This window comes from Chaetodon auriga, chromosome 19 (assembly GCF_051107435.1).
Source record: "Chaetodon auriga isolate fChaAug3 chromosome 19, fChaAug3.hap1, whole genome shotgun sequence".
NCBI lineage: Eukaryota > Metazoa > Chordata > Actinopteri > Chaetodontiformes > Chaetodontidae > Chaetodon > Chaetodon auriga.
Window position 1 is genome coordinate 10,444,743 of NC_135092.1, and position 19,406 is coordinate 10,464,148.

General features: G+C 42.2%; 1 protein-coding gene across 2 annotated transcripts in view; it reads right to left on the reverse strand.

Moving 5' to 3' along the window:
* trabd2a (TraB domain containing 2A) overlaps positions 1-5,578 on the reverse strand; it is a 54,553-nt gene extending 48,975 nt beyond the window's left edge. Inside the window, exons 1-3 of one of the 2 annotated variants that reach the window (XM_076758242.1) lie at positions 5,534-5,578; positions 4,914-5,423; positions 3,402-3,962 (exon numbers count right to left, since the gene is read on the reverse strand). In XM_076758242.1, the coding sequence (XP_076614357.1) occupies positions 3,402-3,962; positions 4,914-5,018 (666 nt within the window). In that variant the 5' untranslated portion in view covers positions 5,019-5,423; positions 5,534-5,578. Of the gene's footprint in view, positions 1-3,401; positions 3,963-4,913 lie in introns of both variants that reach the window. The other variant, XM_076758243.1, reaches the window with a different exon arrangement.
* Positions 5,579-19,406: the final 13,828 nt, after the last annotated feature.

Genomic DNA, 19,406 nt, shown 5'->3' on the forward strand with positions numbered 1-19,406 from the left:
ATTAGCAGGTCCGCTCCACTGAGGTGTGGAATGTCCCGCGGGTTTCCAACAACAGTGACAGAGAAAGCCGGCCTTCATGCGGCTATTGTTGTCCTCAACAAGCTCACTTAGTGTAATGGGCAAGGCTGAGCCCGCTCTTCAAAAGACGAGGGGCACCACCATGCAAGAATAAGAGCAGTCATGCTTAGCCAGATTAGAGATCTGAGTAAAGAAAGTATAATTCATTGTAGTTTGAAAATAATGAGCTCAATGGGCTTAATTTATTGTGGCAGGCAAACTCAGAAATGGACACATCGCTTGTAACATGAGATTAAAAAAGTACGCTATTTTTTAAAGTTATTTTATAGCCTAAATCCAAAAGATTAAGCACTTGAGTACAGCTGCACGAAGCCAGAACTACAAATTTATAACAGGTACAATCAGTATATGGGGACATAATGAAGGTGGATATGATGAAGATCTTAAACAATAAGGGAATTTTCCCATTAATAGAGACTCGTCAGAAGCAACATAATGACAGAGAGATTTTTTCTTATAGTGGAGGTGCACTGCTTTTCCTGAAATAAAGAGCGCCTCTACTTACATCAGAGGAAATGATTTTATATTTATTAAACACAATATTGTGCGTCTAATCGAGCTGAGCAGTTGATTAATTGTTCGTTTTGCAGTAATTTATCAGAGAAAACCCTTTGAATTTTTAGAAGTCAGGGAAAATAGAGACAAACAGCCCCATCAGTCACAATCAGGTGCTCATGTGGGAGAAAAACCTCACAGCTGCACTGCAGGTCAGACACTGAGCTGAAGTTAGTCAGATAATCACGAGCTGGACACTGGTTTTCCCCAAGGGCCTGAACGGAGCTGAAGTCAGTTTAAGGTTTGCAGTGATGAGCTGGAATTGAAGCCAGCAGATGATGGTGGGATTCACCACCTCTGAAGAAGAGAACGTCTGCATGAACTCGGGCTAGAAATCCGCTGAAAATCAATTTGTATCATAACCACATTGAAAGTAAGCCGGCAGGCGAGCCCTTCAACGAAGGCACGAGGAGAGAAACTTTCACGACTTCAATACATGAAGTACTTTATTTTCCATTTGCCCGTCCCTTTCCTTTAAGGTCTGCTTCATGCCAAATCTAAATGGCCAGTGAAAACATTACAGAGACTATTACAGACCATAAATATGGTTCTCCAGTCGTAGCCTGATTAAACAGTGCTTTCAGTCAAGAATGGCGGCTGAGGCGGCAGCATTGTTTCGCCATCGTGTATCTCACTCATCACACTCTATCTGGACATCTCACAGTTGAGTTGAGCTAAAAGGCTTTAAATGGAATTGCCCTTTTCAACTACACTGCAGAGCTGTGAAAAAAATATTTACTGAAATATTAAGCGGGCTGCTTTAAAGCCAGCGGGGTTAAGGCGTCCATCAAGCTGCTGTTGATTAGATTGAAACGGAGTGTGGAAATTATGGAGTGCCAAGCTGTGTGCTGTGCTGGTGCAGTGTCGGGGTAGGGGTTGTTTCTGGGACACTAGAATTCATTGTTGAGCCTGCTGGAGGCTTTGTGGACCTAATTCAATGAAAGCTGTGATGATGGGAGGTTTTCTCTCTTTATAGCCCTGTTGACAAATCCAATTTGAGCCACCCACTTTCTTTCTCGGATATCCATAACAACAAGTCTCCATGCCTAAATGACAAGGTAAGTCGTTTGCCAAAAGAGTCCAGTGTAACAAAAATGGTCTGCTAACTCATACAGGATTAATACAGTACTTGATGATGATCAAGCCTCATCATCAGGCTTTATTTATGCGTCTGCAGTGGCCACTTCGTACCTTTTCTCCTTTTCAGAAACACACAGCTAGCAAACACTGCAAAAACCTTCTACCTCACACAAACTGCTCCATATCACATTGAAAGAACCTGGTTTACCATGATGTACATCAATCTGATGCTGACTACAAATTAAAACCTATGGCATAAGTGACAATGCCGAGATTCTTTGTGTTAAGCATAAATCCACCTTTAAAGGAAACCAGTGAAGGATATGTGAGGCAAACCCTGGTCTCAAATCTTGAAGTCAAACATCCAATCATCCACCCCAACATCCCCCGAGAAAAAACAACCATTACTCGCACAAAAGGTCAACCAGCGGTGATGCTGCGGTAATTCTGGTGAAGACAGTCTCATGTAACACCAGTCACTAGCACATCAGATCTGCCAACCTCGAGAAACGAATGAGGATGTGGGAAATTATGATTTCATCGTGTGAAAATGCGTCATCATCAGAGGTGTTTCTAACATTTAATCATCTCATCTGAGTCAGAGACAGAAAACTTCACCAACTCTTTATTAAGACATTGCTGTGGGAAACTGATTTCTATTTAACTGCCGATGGAAAGAAGTGACAAAAATCATCGGTAATTTTAATTAGGCTAATTATGCCCCCATTATTCCTCCACATCTCATGAGGAAAAAAAAGTGCTACTGGGTGGTTTAGCCAAAGACTTGTAGTCTGAGGGGCCAACAAGGCCCGCTTTAAAATAACAACATTTCAAGCTTGTGGGTGTTAGGCTAAATGGTCAAGTGTAATCCCCTTAGCTCCTGACCAGCATTAACAGAAATTCCTCAATAATACGTAACATGATTTCATAGTGAGTGCTGCCTTTGAGAGATGTTTGTAATGCTGAAAGGGTCACCGGGGGGCACGGACAGACAGACAGACAGGCAGACACGGGGACTTAAGTGTGCTGTTGAGGAACAAGGTTCCTTTTTTTTCTGGCGATTTCAGACTTGAGTCATTAGGATCCATTTTTCTTTAATAACAAAGTACGTGGCGGAGCACGGCTGAATGTTTGTACAGCTGATTATTAACACCACACCTTGCTCTGCTCGACCAGCCTATGGGAAAAAGGGGCAAAGATAAAACTACAGGCCTCTGTGTAAAAAGAAAAAAAAAATCTGAATCTATACATCTGGTCTTTGTCATTTGTATTACACGTCTTAGTCTCTAGAGCTGGCTTATTTTCAAAAGAGCAGATCTGACTTTGAGTTTGTTGAGACAAATTTTAAAAAGACGACAAAAGCCACAGAAACAATCATAATGTGATATGATACTAGCTTGTTGGCTGGTTTTGTACTGAACTGAGTATGACAGCTTGGACTGGCATCAGACTGAACGTACTACCGACGCACTAAATGTAGCAGCTGCTTGAACAGTGATGCCTTCACTTTCATGGTATAATTCAGGACATAGTATATGAAGCCCATATGAGCAGTGATGACTTCAAATCTTTGAACTGAACAATATGATACGAATGATGATTTCAAGCACCGTGGAGAAGATGTAATGGAAACAACCAAACAGCCAAACCTAAGGCCTGAGCACCAGTCAGTCCAGTTTCAAACTCACCTGTGAAAAGTTGAGCCCGTTGAGCGGATGGCACTGTTCCTCCACCTTCTCGACAGCACCCGTCCTCTTCCTCATCCTCTCCGCCTCCTGAGCCAGGTACAAGTCCAGCACCGGCACCCCTCGAGTCTTGATATCTGCCTCAGTTAACGAATTCACCATCAGCATCACCCAAACGGGTCGCTTCCTCTCCCAGTTCCCAGCGATGGCATTGAAGAGGTAGTCCGCATAGAGTCCCTTCCCTCTCTGATCCGGCGTCATCCACGAAGGCATCATGAGTTTTACATACTCAAGGTGCCTTTTAAGTCTCCGGTAGATGTCCCTGGGTAGGACATCCTGCAGGTTCTCGCCCTGAGGAAGCAGCTGGCAGCTGGTCAGAGCTGAGATGGTGTAAGGGTCCGTCAGGTCCAGCTCAAAGTAGACGATGTTGCTCTCCTGGAAGGCCTGCTTGGAGTTTTCAGGGATGAAGTCCCAAACACGCGTGTAGGGAACATGGATTGTACCATAGAAATATGAGGGAGGGTCCCGCTTGATCGTCCACAGGAAGGAATTTAGATCAGTTTGCTGAAGGGAAAGATAAGAAAATTTAGAAGAGTGGTGAATTCACAAAAGCAACAAAGCAACACATTTTTCATTTAAAAGCTGCTTCATGCCATTTACTTTACATGAGCCAACACTGGGCCTGTCTGACACCAACCAGCGACTTGTCTGCAGCAGGCTGTTTATTACACAGACTGCTAACAGACTGATAATGACTTATTAACAGGCCACTTAGGACCCAAGTGCCAAACAAACAATATACATGTCAGTGATTGTCAAGACTACCAGCTGAAAGTTTTGCCTTCCTGCTTCTGCTGGATCAGACCTGAAACGGTCTGTGTGAGTTTGAAGAGCATGACAGACGAGCTAAAAGCAAAGAGAGATAAATAAAAGGGAGGTCAATCAATCTCACTCGATTGGAAAGAACAAGGACAGAGTGACCCTTGAATTGATGGCATTTTCCCAAATGCACACACCTGCATGGACAGTGTCTTAAGACCCGCATGTTACTCAAAGCCAATACACAAAATCAGTCGATTCATCAGAAAATGAAATACTCTTTTCTTTATCAAGCAAAAAGGAAAAAAAGGGGGCTATGAGGACTTGTGATGGGTATCTGAAACAGTTTTACGCAGTTTATGGACTGAAGTGTCAATGGATTCATTGACGAAATAACAGACGAATCAATAATTAAAAGAGGGTTCAAAGGGTTCAAGGATTAGAAAAGTAGCCCACAAGGTGATACAACTTTACACTGAGAAGTTGGACTCTATATAGTAAAGGAGAACAGCATGTCAAACAGCAAAAAAAGGAAAATGGCACTCCCTTACTGACACTTCTACTACAATATAAAAGAGAATGTGGCACTTTGGAGAGGTCCAGTTAAGACATCATAGCTTATAAAATCATTATAGTTACTTCTGCAATGCTTAAGCAGTGTGTTTACTCTTTTATTGTCGCTTCACAATAACTTACTTTCCTGTTCAGCTCGCAGTTGCTGGAGTCCTTCAGCCTCCACTGGTCAGCCCGGACCAGCAGTATCAGACAGGACTGAATGAATGCGCCCAAAGTGCCCCGCATCGTCGCGCTCTCTCCAAAGTGTGCACGGTAGCTCGCTTGCTTCACAATGTGTTGCACCCGCTATTCCCCAGAACGCATGGATGAAGTCTTACTTCCACAGCTCCATGCGGTCGCGTAAAATGAGCTGACAAGCATCCGACAAACCGCCGGGCAGAGTCATGCTGGCTTGAGCCCGGACATGGACGTGCTGCTGCCGTTTCACGTGTGTTGGGGAGAGAGAGAGGTGGTCATCGGAGTTTACGCATGGTCACATCACCGTCCCGCTGCCGCTCGGGCTGCTTCCTCCGCGCCTCCTGCCCTGCATCGCCTCCTTCGCGGTGTTCTGCGCAGTTTGCACGAGTTTGTCCAAAAGTTTGAAGGTTTCCAGCTACAAGGAACCAACAGGTCCGCGCCGCGTCAGCGCACCTGAGGCCAAAAAGGAGTAAAAGTCAGGGTTATACTTCAAGCTGTTTGGTTGGTGACGCTCAATCTGGTGTGAATAAGCGACGAGTTGCACTTTCCTTCAACTTTTCTACCTGTGTGTCTGCCAAGTCTGCAGTGTTTGTGTCCGTGGCTCTCTCCCTCCCCCTCTCTCTCTTTCCGACGTGTGTGAGCATCTCTGTCGGGCCACTCCACTTTACCTACCCCCTGGGTTGTCTGCATACCCCTCCCTCCATCTCTCTCTCTCTCTCTCTCTCTCTCTCTCTCACACACACACACACACACACACACACACACACACAGCTGTAATCTGATTAAACAACGACCCGCCCGCGCGACACGTTAAGTCTCCATTCACATCATTCATGTCAATAAACAAGGTGTGGAAGCCTGCAGACCATTAGGACCATTGAGATTTACAATAACTGGAAGAATAAAAGCCGTAGTTAATGCCAATAGATGCCTTAAAGCTCTGTTAATATTGTAGGCCCGATTTCAATTCTCACCGCCTTTTTTATTTTCAGCGTCAGACTGATGGAGTCTCCTGTTGTCCCCCCTGTAGGAGGCCTGCAGGCAGTCGAGGGTGGATCCCGTGGATAGATTATCACGCCCTGGTAGGTAATGCCTTACAAACTGGGGCATTAACATGAAAAACCCCGCGGTAACAGCGCATCTCTGAGTTACATGGGAGCACAGAAGTGCAGCTTTTTATGAAGCTCTGCAGACTTCATGTCATCTGTTCATTTTATCCCCATACATTAACAAGGAAGCGAACCTCAATCATTTGGTGACCTTTGTGGAGCCATACAAATAACAAGCACTGCTCTTTCCTATTTAGGGTCCAGGTAGTTAAAATGAGCTCAAACATCTACCACAGTAACATGCAACATACACAGTAATGCAGCACTATATTCAATAGTAATAACCAGTTTATTATTATTATTATTATTATTATTATTATTATTATTATTATGTTTTTGTTTGCTGTCCATTCAGAACATTTGTAATCCAGCAGATAGCTGTTAGAGTATACTATTTGTGCATATTACGTGAAAAAAAAAAAAAAAAAATTAAAACAGCTTTGTTCCAGTCAGGTGATTTGTTAGAAACGGGTATGTTTAGCATGAGGGAGGAAAAAGAGTTCTGCTCATGATGGAAGATCATTGCTCAATGTGTTCTTGTTCTGTATCCTGTGATTGTCATTTGGTATTGTGTTGTAAGCCCATAGATGCAATGTGCAATGGAAAAAGTGCTTGAGTACAGAATCAATACTCGATTGCTGAATTGCAGATTTTGGATTGAAGTCAAGTACACGTGGAGTCTTTTGACTCATTGGTATGTATCCGCTGTGACTCTATGCTCAAACTCCTGGTTCACAGAGGGGCAGCGGACACATGTTGATGTTGTCAGACGTCTGAGTAAATACAAAAGGGTTTGTTGACGCGAAGGACGGCTTTGGGTCGTCATGCCTGTTGGTTGTTGTTTGTAGTCAAAGAACAGGCTGGAAAAGATGAGGATGAGGCCCGGCTGTCTGGCACAGCAGTCAGGATTAGGCTATCACACATCAGTGAGAACTCACCCTTGAGAATGATATTAACTCACACACAGTTTTAGTAGTGTTTTTGCTGATATGGGGAAGACATTTAGCCATCTTAAAACTGAGCTGAAAGTAGAAATGGTCCAATTAAATGCACTTATGTATGTATAACCATTAAAATTGTATGGAAGATACAGGCTATGCATACTTAATAGCCAAGTTCTACAGTGTTTCTGCCCACATGTGTGTAGTATGGCCCCATGATTGTAATGTAAGACAACTTTGCCAATGCCCGTTAAAGCTCCTCCTAGTGGAGAACATTATTTTTGCCACATGCACTGTTCCCCGTCCAGCTTTGAACACACAACCTAGCAACGCTGCAACGCTGAGTTCAGTCATGTCATGCAGAGACATTATTGAGAAAAGAAGAAGCAGAAGGAGTGAGTGATGGAGGGTGCGAGGAAGAAACCGTCAATCATACATATACGACCTTCTCGAAATGATTTCTGGTTCAAGCTAATTCATCCAACCTGTTGACCGATCCCAATGAAAAAAAGCCAAAAATAGTGTGATTGTTTAATCAGAAAAGATGAAGGAGAACTACGTGATGGTGGTGTGTGTGTGCGTGTTTATGCTAATCTTTGTTTGTGTTGTGCATCTGTATAAAGGTAAAAAGAACACCTGCAGCTGCTTCCTCTTTAATGTCTGAAAAGGCTGAGATGCATGTGATTTGTAGGCATCTGCATGCATGCACACACACACACACACACACACACACACACACACACACACACACACACACACACCTGTTCTTTATTTCCATTATCTGCCCACTTGGCCCACAGAGGTTATTCTATATAAATACTCATCCAACATACATCACCCTCTGGAGCTCTGTGTAGCATTACACATGTCAGCAGTGCGACCTGTTAGCTGCTGCTCTTTTTTCGTTTATTGTGATTCATGGCAGCAAACTGAAACCACATATATTAGCTCTCGACTTACGCTGAATGTGGGATCAGGACCGGGGGTCAGGATCCTCAGATAGTCAGGAATCCATTAACCAGCGTACCACCCTGTCACATCGCAGAGCAAAATGTTTCCATACTTAAAAGCATACAGAGATGATGGGTGAAATAAACGGTCTGATAATATGAGCTGAAGTGTTTTTTTTGTTTTGTTTTGTTTGTAATATAGTTATAACTTTCAAATTCTGTCAGGTGGTACCCTTTTAATGGAGTTTTTACTTTGATACTGAATGTTATGTCAAGATTATTTTGACTGATAGTTACTTAGTTTTCAACTGAAGGTTAACTGAAGGTGTGTGTCAGGGTTTTACAACATATTGTGCAAATGATGGACAATTTTTTTGTCCACTTCTTCGATGTTCAGTGTTTGATTATTTCCTTATTTGTTCCATTTTGACTGAATTCTGTATTTGCATGACCCTTCATTGTGATCTGTCCCCCGTTTCACTGCGACATTTTAATGCAGTTGTATTATTTCATGAAAGAGAATCTGTTTGAAGCCACATATGGATTTCAGCGACCTCCGTCGATACTGATACTCCAGCAACATCTGTACATTTCCACTTTAAAGTGGCTCTGTTTGTGAAGATCAAACAGGACTGGGGTCTTCTGAGGGTTCCCGAGCAAACATCTGATTCTGCCTCTATAGAGAAATCTTCAAAAGGATTTCACAATATGGAAATGGCCACATATGGTTCATTTTATAAAGACTGGACGGTGGATGTATTTGATCCTGTCAGGTGACCCATACAACGCCGTCTCTTTGGAACAGTAAAATATGACAATAGTGACAAACATTTGTCGGTTCAGCAGCACAGGCAGATTATTTTAAGTCTTAACACAAAGCCAAAGCAAAGATGGAAAAACATAAATAGCTATAAACAGTATGTATGTGTTTGCAGGCTTGCAAATGCTTCCAGGTTGCCATCTATAGTTTATAGTGTTTGTATATCTGCGTGTGCACTCAGCTTAACCACAGAAGACAGGAAGTAGTGCGCTGTTGGACAGACGTATCCATTCATGTTACACATGGTCAGAGAAGAGAAGAGAAGAGAAGAGAAGAGAAGAGAAGAGAAGAGAAGAGAAGAGAAGAGAGGAGAGGAGAAGAGACGAACTGTGTAAGCCTTCCAGTAAGAGTTTCAGTTCATATGACTCAGTCCATTTACAGATGGTCAGTCACATTGACCATGGTCCACTTCCTTCACAGCACATTAAACTCTGATTGAAAAGACCTGGCACCAGTGTCTGCTATTCCGTCTTTGTGTGTGTGTGTGTGTGTGTGTGTGTGTGTGTGTGTGTGTGTGTGTGTGTGTGTGTGTAGATCTATGTCTCACTGCATGCAGCAGTATGCCTCTCTGTGTGGGTTGGTCAGAGGTGAGACTTGTCCTCCACATGAGGTCGAGCCACAAAAGTTGCACAATAATGTTCATCTGCCACATGTCTACATCCTTATTATTCAGTCAATTAAATGTCATTTAAAAAAGAGGCAGATATTATGGTTATCATTTTTATTATATGTTATAGTCTGATCTAGATGGTGTATTTAAAAAAAATGCTGTCTTATTACTTAGGACAGAATAGGTCCTTTGCCAGTGACTCCCAAAATGACGCATATGACCATTGCAGAGTACCAGCGACACGTGTACTGGCCCTCGGTCGTCACATGGTTAATGTTGTGAAATAGTAGCAGTTTGGTTAGATTTAGGCACCAAACCTACTTGGTTAGGTTTAGGAAAGATCATTGTTTAGGTTAAAATAAGTATGTTATGATCTGAACTGGATTCGAAACTTATTTTAACAGCATTACCTCTGGAGACATTTGCTAGCAGCATTGTTTCCTGTGTCTGTCAGGCAGGGGAAAAAAAAACCATATATTTACTTTGTGTGAAATGCTAATCTGACCTGACTAGTGTTTTAGTGTTCTTACAGTAATCCCCTCTATTCTAATCTGTGACTTCCCAACACAAGCAGCCCAACCGTCCAGATAACTCCGCTTCAGTGAGTTCCATACACTGACCTTCTATTTTTAGGGATACAAACCACATGATTGCTGGTTTTGATATTCGCAACACACTCAGTGATCTGGTTCTTGTAAACATGTATAGTGTCAGATTTCAAAAACAAACATGACATTAACGCCGGCCGACACGCAGACCAGGAAAGTCATGACTGCACGGTTCGTTGTGATGGAAGTGGTTGTGTGACTGAGCCGTTAGTCACAGCATCAAAGTGAAAATGGTGTTCATGGTAAAAAGCATTTACTGGAATCCAGGGTGTCCTGGCAGCTCTGTGGGCAGACACACATACCACGTGTGCTAGATCCAAAGGTCTGCTCCCAGCTCATGTCCTTAATTACCAACCCCCCACCCCCAATCTCCTGTTTCTCCTCTCTTTATTAGGAAAAAAAAAAATTCACATGTCATTGGTTTGTGTTCAAAGACATAATGATAAAAAACATGGATCTATTTTTCATATTAGGTGTAATTTCGGTTTGTTGAGGACGTTGTTAGAATGCAGTTTCATACTCAACACAAATACTGACAAAGACAGTGGTTTGGTTGCACTCAATGAAAAGGTCATATCACATTTTTCAAAATTCATTTTGCCAAAGTCAGAAATTAAGATGATAAAACAGGATTAGGATGACAGATCAGGAGATATTGCTCTCTTTTCAAAGCTCTGATAGGCAATGAATGGCCTTTGTGGAATGATATGTATGATGGTAATGACAAAAAAAATAACATGGCAACTGAAAGCTACATGAAATTCTAAGCTAATCACTTTCATCCAATAGACTTATTTCATCCAAAAATAACTGAAAAACCCAAAATCAGCAGGTTAAAGGAAGTCGTAATCATCCAACAGTGTGTTCTCTGTTATTGTGCATCACATGACATCGTCATGACCTCACGTGCCGTGATGTGACATTCAAATGTGCAAACGATACCTGTGCAGCTTGACAATCTGTTCCAGTGTGGCTTAGATTTCTGAGCTTATTGGTATGTTTGGCATCAAATCACAAACAGCCCAAAACAATTACAATGAAACATGTTCAGTTTTGTTCATTTAATTTGCTGAAAACAAAATCCAGTTTAAATGTGAAATGTATCCCGTTGCTTTTCCAAGGACCGTCTCCAGTTGAGGTCAAAAGTTGATTGTGAGCTGTTTATTGCTCCCAGACAGTGTTAGGTAAAGAAAAATAATAATTAGCTTTCCTACCATTATCATTCCAGCTCCACCCTTCACTTCCAGCCCATTCCAAGGGGAACCTCTCCCTCTTTCCTCTCGCTCTGATGTGCAGTATGCATGTGTATTCAGATCATTAGTTTTTATGGTGACATGCTTAAATTGATGTGTCAGTTGTCACTGCCAGAGGCTTCAAAGTGCTCAAAAACAACATTTCTTTCCACTTTTCAAAAAAAGTAGAAATAGAAGTGGATTGTTCAGATATTGATTTTGACTCAGAACTGTACTGCAACACACTGCAAACACCAGTATCATGCTTTTTTATCATTATTATGAATCATTTAGTCCACTCTACAAATACTATGGTAGTTAAAGAAACTCATCTAGATTTCTTCCAAGCAGATTTATAAAAATAACCACATGCAGAGCAACATCCAGTTAATTCCTCTCGCACAATGAGGACAGCGAGGACACTCTTCTTTGATGGCTGCTGATGTTGTGCATCAAAGGACAGATTTATTGACAGGCTGGTCCTATGTCATCTGGAGGAAGCGAGGCAGCGGTGAACATGACTGACTTTGCAGGGAAGTGATGTAAAGCAAAATGTCTGAGTATTCCTTTAAGTTGTTGACCACAACATCACTATGCTGAGACACACAGTATTCTACATATCAAGCAATTTCCAATCAACTGTATTGCTTTCAGTAAACAACTTTCACACTTCATACTATCTGCTGACTCTGCACAAATTCAGAGGACCCACAAAACCTAAGATTAAACCAAAAGAAATGTTTCAGTGCTGGGTTTGTCCATACAATTGCAATTACCATGCCTGTCTCTGAAAACTATCGGCCCAACAGTGTATGACTCTGGAGCGAGGCAGGAGTGTGTGTGCAAAGAAATGAAAGCTCCATCATGACTCACTCAGGCTGTCATGGGTCCATAAATCAGCTGCAGTTGCTGCCGTGAAGCCTCACAGAGTTTCTCTGTCTCATCTTTACGCCCAACATCTAACAGACACCTGTCGACAGTCTAAAGGATGACTTACCTCACTCCTGCACTCTTTTTCCATTAAGCGTGATCTGCGTCACGCCAGAACATGAGTGGGGAGGGGGAGTGGGGTGACCAGCAAAACCAGAATTAGTATTAGTGCAGAGAGAGGGAGGGAGAGAGGATGAAGCGGTGTGAAGGAATGCAGCTGTTCAAACAGCTCTTTGATATAGTGGTCACAGCGCCCAGTGTGACTCACTCTGGCTCAAACAGTGTGGAGATCACTCAGACGTTCATCCCTCCGGTCCGGCGGTTTTCTACTCTCTGTCGGCCTGTGTGTGTGTGCGTGTGTGTGTGTTTAAGAGAGCTTAAATGTGTTTAAATGTGCACAACATCGGCTCCGCCTAAACTTCATGACCTCATGCCAACATGCACTGTATTTATGAAGCATGTTAAATTCAGATTATCCAGCTGGAAGTGCAGGTATGAAATGGGAAAAAGTTTCAGGTGCTTAAAAACATCTCAAGTGCTGATTGTTATCTCCAAGTTTGCATTTAGTATCATTTCTCCTGCGTGTTCGTCATGCTCCTCACGAGCATCTGCTCATGATAGAAAACCTGAATGCCCAGAGAGACAGTGAGATGAAAAAATGGATATGGAAGGATATGGCAATTTTCTAATTTCCCTGTTTGTGCCGTAGCCTTGAGCCTGCGATGTCCCACACATGCAGAAATAACCCAACAAACCCAAGAACAAGTCAAACCAATTGGAATGTGTTACTAACTGTGAAAAATGCACGGGCTTCAGTGGTGAAAACCATGTACGAGAGCGTCTCTTTTCTTTCCCGGCAGTGATAAAACACGTGTCTTTGGAACAACTCACCATCAGAAAAACAATAGGCAAAAACTGCATCTTTTTTATTCATAACCAGTTATAAGAGGGAATTAAAAGGTGCCCTGTGGAGTTTTCTGTTTACATCCAGTGTATTTCATCAAAATTCATTATGTGTATCCTTGAGGCCTGAAAAACATGCATGCTTGTGTGTGAGAATACACAAAACAGTTGTGAAAACAGAACATTGCAAGTGGTGCCCTCATAAGTTATTGTTGTAAAAGGAAATCGTCTTGATATATTTGAGAGTCCGTCACAATAACAATAAAGTTCTGGCTTCAATCTGATGGTCATGTCATGTCAGTCATTTTTCTGTCTGTTGATGGACAATATTTAAATGCTTCATGAATCCATTCAGAAGACATTTGCATTTTAATGAGCCATCGCACCAACAGCAGCAATTAAACTCAAAACTAAAAATTACAATTGCAACTATCAGAGTGTACAGATCTCTGTAAGGTGTGTCTGGGGGTGTGTGAGTAGACTATATGGAGATAAACCTCAGATACAGTGTCCATATAAAGTCAACAAAAGAATCTGCCAACAATAATACAATAATATAATAATACAATACAGTAAGTTGACCGCCACGTACGCTGTCCTGAGCAGAAACTGAAGCAGCTGTTGATCACTTGTGGCCACTAAAAGCCGGTTAAGAGGAGTGAGGAGTCAGCATTAATGGTGGTATAAAACAAAGCCATCACAAAATAGCTTTTCCAAAGATTGTGAATCACCACAACCACAAGCGGTCCTTGAACATGCAGTCATAAATGTGCACAAGAAATAATAGGCTGATGGATCCAGTGGTGTGCAAGGTCAGCGGCAGACACACACACAACCTAACCCATGGTTTATGCTTGGTGAGGATAATTAGGCAATGACAGTACACATACAGTGCCCATAAAAACTCCTTTTAATGTACGTCAACTTTGGCTTCTTTCACTTTTCTGTGCTACTGGAGATCAAACCGCCAATAAATACAATTTATAGTCAAGGCAGAGATGAATTCATTCATGTTAGACAGACACTTTAGCATGTTGTCCACTGAGTCTGTTCACTTCTCCTCTCCGTGTGTGTGGAGGAAGCTCAGCTAAGCTAAATATGAAGCTGGAATCAGAAAATGGTTATCTTAGCATAGCACAAAGACTGGAAACAGCTAGCCTGACTCTGTCTGAACGGAACAAAATCTTCCTACCAGCACCTCAAAAGCTCACTTATAGACATATGAAATCTTGTTTGTTTAAGTTGTACAAAGACTGAAGTGTGAAAATTACAATGTGTGACTTTAAGGGGGTTATGTGCTTGTTTTTTTTTTCAGCTTTCGTTACACTTTGCAGGCTGAAAGCTAGTTTACATATGGGCCAGTTCTGGCTTAGCAGGCGTCCATTGTTGGGCCAGTTTGCATGGGCTAGTTCTGGCAGTTTGTTGGGTAGATCGACAAAAAAAACTCAATAATATCGTAAATATTTATAACTTTTTTCATGTGCCACGAAAAGACTATCCACCAACTTAAGAGTTAAAGTCAAAAGTCATCAAATGTTATCACTGTTGAATACGAGGCATTTTAACAGCACAACAAACCACTTCAAATAAAACTTCACGTCAATTGAAAGAGATCCGTGTCTCAAACATCATCACATCCCTGCTCAGCCTGCTCGTCGGCTTTGCTCAACCGCGGCCTCTTGCACACGGCGGCTGTCAGTCAAACCTCTCCCCTCGAACCCTGCGCGGATCCCCTCGCTCACAGGGGTCAACACAATCTGCAGAGCCACTCTGCCTTCCTTTTACTCTCTGACTGTGTCAACAGGCCGAGCATGAGGTTTCAGTTTCCCCGCTGCACTTCTCACCTGTGCCTCGTTGAAGTCGTGCCAGAAATGATCATGTAGGAGTGGAGAGGTCGCCTGCGTGCTGGCTGGCGGTGAAAGTGCTCTGGTATGTGCGTTGGAGGGCGGGTGTCCGTGCCTTTTGCATGTGCGTGTTAAACTCTCAGGTCAGGTATCTGCCAGGCTCCAATCCAAAGCGCTTGTACACCACCTGATCTGTGTGTTTCTGATTGTATGTGTGTGTGTGTGTGTGTGTTGCAGTGTGTGCATCAATGAGAGCCTTGTGTTTTATCAGGCCTCTGCCCCCCACCACACCCCCCCACCCACCCCCACCCACACCAGTCTGATTGAAATGTAAATTGAAAGTGTCATAAAACCCATATTGTCAGCCAAACGCTAAGTTATGAAGAAATAATAACAGGCTCTTTCATTAGGGAAATGACAGCTCTCGTTTTCTCTGATTTTCCTCCCGGTGGAATGATCCCGTAATTACTTCAACATTGAGAAACAGAGAGTTGAAAACACATCTGGGATCAATGACAAGATTTTCTTTACATATTAAAAACAATGTTCTTGCTCTGACAGCGTTTTCCTATAACAGCAACAATGTTCTGTAAAATGGGAGCGCTGTACAGTCTTTGCACCTACAGTGCTCCCATTCAGCCGAGCCTCTCCCGGCATTAAAGCCGTCAAACTATTCTGATCTATATGCTCAAACGTGCTCCACATCCAAACCACATGAAGTGAAACTCTCATACACTTTGACGCTGTGTGACATCTTGCATGTATATAATTCTATTTTTGCTGATGTTGGTTGTGAAGTTGAACAGATCTCTCTGTTATATTTGAGAGAATGTGCAACCATAATGGCATGATAATGAATCAGACCCCATGCGGTCATGTTTCGAACAACAGTCGAAGAATTAGGGGCTTTTGTCTGGACCACACGAGTGGAATCGTGTCAGTGCTGCTGGTTGGCCTCCCCATTCATAATGTTCATGACTCACCGTCTGCCTGTGGTGTTATTCTGTTTTCTCTTTGACTTTCCCTGACCTCTTTTTCTTCTCCTCTGATTTTTTTTGTGGTTGAATGTCGTTAATGACACAGCGGAGCAACAAGAACATGCATTAACCAGTAACCGGTCAAAATGCGAGGTTACATGGACTCAGCAACCCTGCACTCTGACACACTGTCAGTAATCACTGTTGCTTTCCTATGACGCCAATGACCTGAACTATTTTATCACCTGAAGCCTGAAATTTGCCAACAAGGACATATTGAAAACTATACTGCAAATTGTTTCGTTAATATATTGCTAATAATGTAAGTAACAGCTAAATATGTGGGTATTATACACAGATTAGCAAGACTCAAAGTCCACAGTCATGCTAGCAGCTCTTCGAGGCAGCACTCTAAATGCACTGCTAACTGCTAACATTTGCTAAGTGGTGCTGAGCACAAAGTAGGGCTCCAGCTGAGGCTGATGGGAATGCCATTTGTTTTGTAGGTATTTCATCATTAACTATTGGACAAATGAAACCAAATGAAAATCTGGACCTGGGGATGGCACTTTATGGAAAATGAAGGTATCGCCAGTTATTACAATTCATTCTGAGGGGGGCATGGATGTCTGACGCACCATGCAATAGTTATCGAGACATTTCACTCAGAACCAACCAACTAACACGCTGGATCAACCAGCAGATGGACATTGCTAACCCTATAGCCTAAATAAATAAATAAACAGAAATAAATACATGACTATTTGGCCAGGACACTTCTTCAGAATCCATGCATCTCTCAAAGTTCTGCCACAGGGCGAACAAATGTGCAAATGTCCTGTTTAAAAGATCACACTAATGCTCAAACAACACATGGCTGCAATTATATAGCACCCTGGTCCAAAGCGCTTTGTAATTTTTGCCTCTCATTCACCCGTTCACACGCACTGATGGCAGCGAGCTACCATGCAAGGTGCTGGCCAGACCATCGGGAGCTGTTTTGGGTTCAAGGAGCTGGGTATCGAACCGCCAACCCTGTGATCAGTGGACGACCCGCTCTACCTCCTCCTGAGCCACAGCGGCCCAACATCACAAACAGTCAAAGTAAACAGTGGGCGATATTGATGACAACTTACCATTGCTGTCTAAATGGTCTGTAAATTGTTTTTAGGACCTAACTGGGATAAAATAAACCATCAGAGCATATGACTTGACCCAGATATGGAACGTGATATAAGCTCACTGGACTGGATCTCCCTTTTGTTCAGTCAGGCCTGCGATGATGGAAGTGAGTGAGAAACCAGAGAAGTGTATTTTTATTGACTCTGGACCTCTGCCGTGAAATGTCAGGAGGAAGCACCCAGAGGCTGAGGCTGCACAGAGAAAAAGAAGCTTTCAGGAATGAAGGATGGGTCACTGATACAGGGAAGTTCCTGTTCCCGCAGCCTCGAGGGGCATCAGGCTTCATTTCCCAGGCAGAGCTGTGTTTGTGTGTGCACAGATCCAGTTCATTAAAGAAGCAGATACTGGAAAGGAGAATTCTCCATGATCCTTAGCTAATACACAACTACGACAGAACAGAGCCACATTAGAGAGGGTGGTTATTCACCATGTAACTTAAAGGCTAAGCCTAATCCTGCACAATGAATAGAAGAATCACATATCTATGTTGGTCTGTAGGATGTTTTTAGGATACAGAACAATTTGAATCACGTCTCCCATCATTTGCCGTCTAATGATCTCATGAAGGCAAAGACACAAAGTGCTCAAACAGGCCTAAACTTGAGTGTTTTTGTTTGTTGTGTGATTTGCTACCTAAGGGTCATGTGACCTTAGCCTGCCCAAAAGGTTTTTGTCCTGTTGTGTGACTATGTGTGTTTTCACCTTAAATAGTTAACCTATGACACCTGACACAGGAAATAACTCGTGGATATGTGTGGTATCTGATAGAGTGAGAAAAATTTGATTTAGTTATGTTGCTCATCATGTAAAAAAAAAAAAAAAAAAAAAAAAAAAACAGAAACGCAGCCTATTTTATACAAGCTTTATTTACAATGTCATTTCCAAGTTTCGCAGTGTAGGAAGCACGTTTTCATCAATAGGTCCTCACCGGACAGATGCTATATGAAATCCATCAAAGTCGACACAAGTTTTATTTTCTCATTCTCAAATGGTCAAACACCTCCTCCACCACTGTTACATAAAGTATGTACATAGTGTGTTTGTATACAAGCGTTATAAAACTTGGCAAATGGAAGGTTATTTGCTACTTCAATATGTAAAGAAAAGTTTGCCAACGAGTAAAAAAAAAAAAAAAAAAATACAGCAAACACTGCACGCGTATTCTGACCTGTTAACAGCCGCATGTCGTTTGTTTCGTCTCGTTAATACGCTTTTGACTGGCCCACAGTGCAAGTAGCAGTCAAGTAACACTCGGGAACACTGGGTACTCATTTTAGCTTCGGCGTGTAAAAGTAATACAACACATTCTGACTTTCTCTGAAGATTACTGCAATACTCATTTAGTAAATTGTTCTCCAACATAACAATTCAGGAAAGATTTGGATTATATCTTGAACACTACATCAAGATGTCAACTTTCCTTCTTTTTTGACAAGAAATGTGTATTAATAAGGTCTGAAAATGGCCCAAACTTGCTGGCTTCTGAAATCAGTTTCTCTGCTTAGATTAGTGATAATCCCAATGATAACCTCTGCCGCAGTATCTCAGTATTTGCCAGTAATATTGAGTATTTACAGACATAAAAGTAACAAAATACAGTGGCTGACTTGATGGGGAATAAAAGGGGACAACATATTATATTTTCTCTAAGGGAGATATTAAATAAAAAAGATTTCCGCAGCATCCCTGATGTAACTTTAGACAGGCCGACCACGATGTGGATGTGTTCCATTATATACAGATTTCTTACCAGACCAATGACTGATGGGGATGGACGGCTGAAAGAGCTCTGTGTAATATAACTTACAGCTCAAACTGTGGATGTTAATGGCAAGTGGTTTACAAAACACAGATCTGGACAGTAACAAGCAGGAACGGGACAAATCACGTCATCTCTTCACTTTACTGAATTTTCACTGTGAATGTTTGTTCGACGCTCACGTTTTTATGTAGAATCTGATTTGCTAACTTATTTAATGCGACCACACATGCGTAACTTAGAGTTAATGAGCCTTTTCCCGCGAACGTGACCCCAGTCTTCATTGCTGTCACTAAAATACTGAAAATGTGATCGCTTGTAGGGTCACAGGAAATTCACCAACAACTCAGTGAATTCAAAGTGTAAAATGTGCTTTTTGTAGACGAGAAAACATTCAGTTTCAGACATGACACGTTTCTTAGCGCAGTCCAAGAAACCCCTCTTCCTGAACTGACCGGAGGTAAATGGAACCATGCCGCGTTTTCTCCTCTTTACACTGATCTTAACAACCTCTGTGTCATTTTCATGAGATGGAGACAAACGCGACACAGTTTCCACCCAAAGTCCTCCT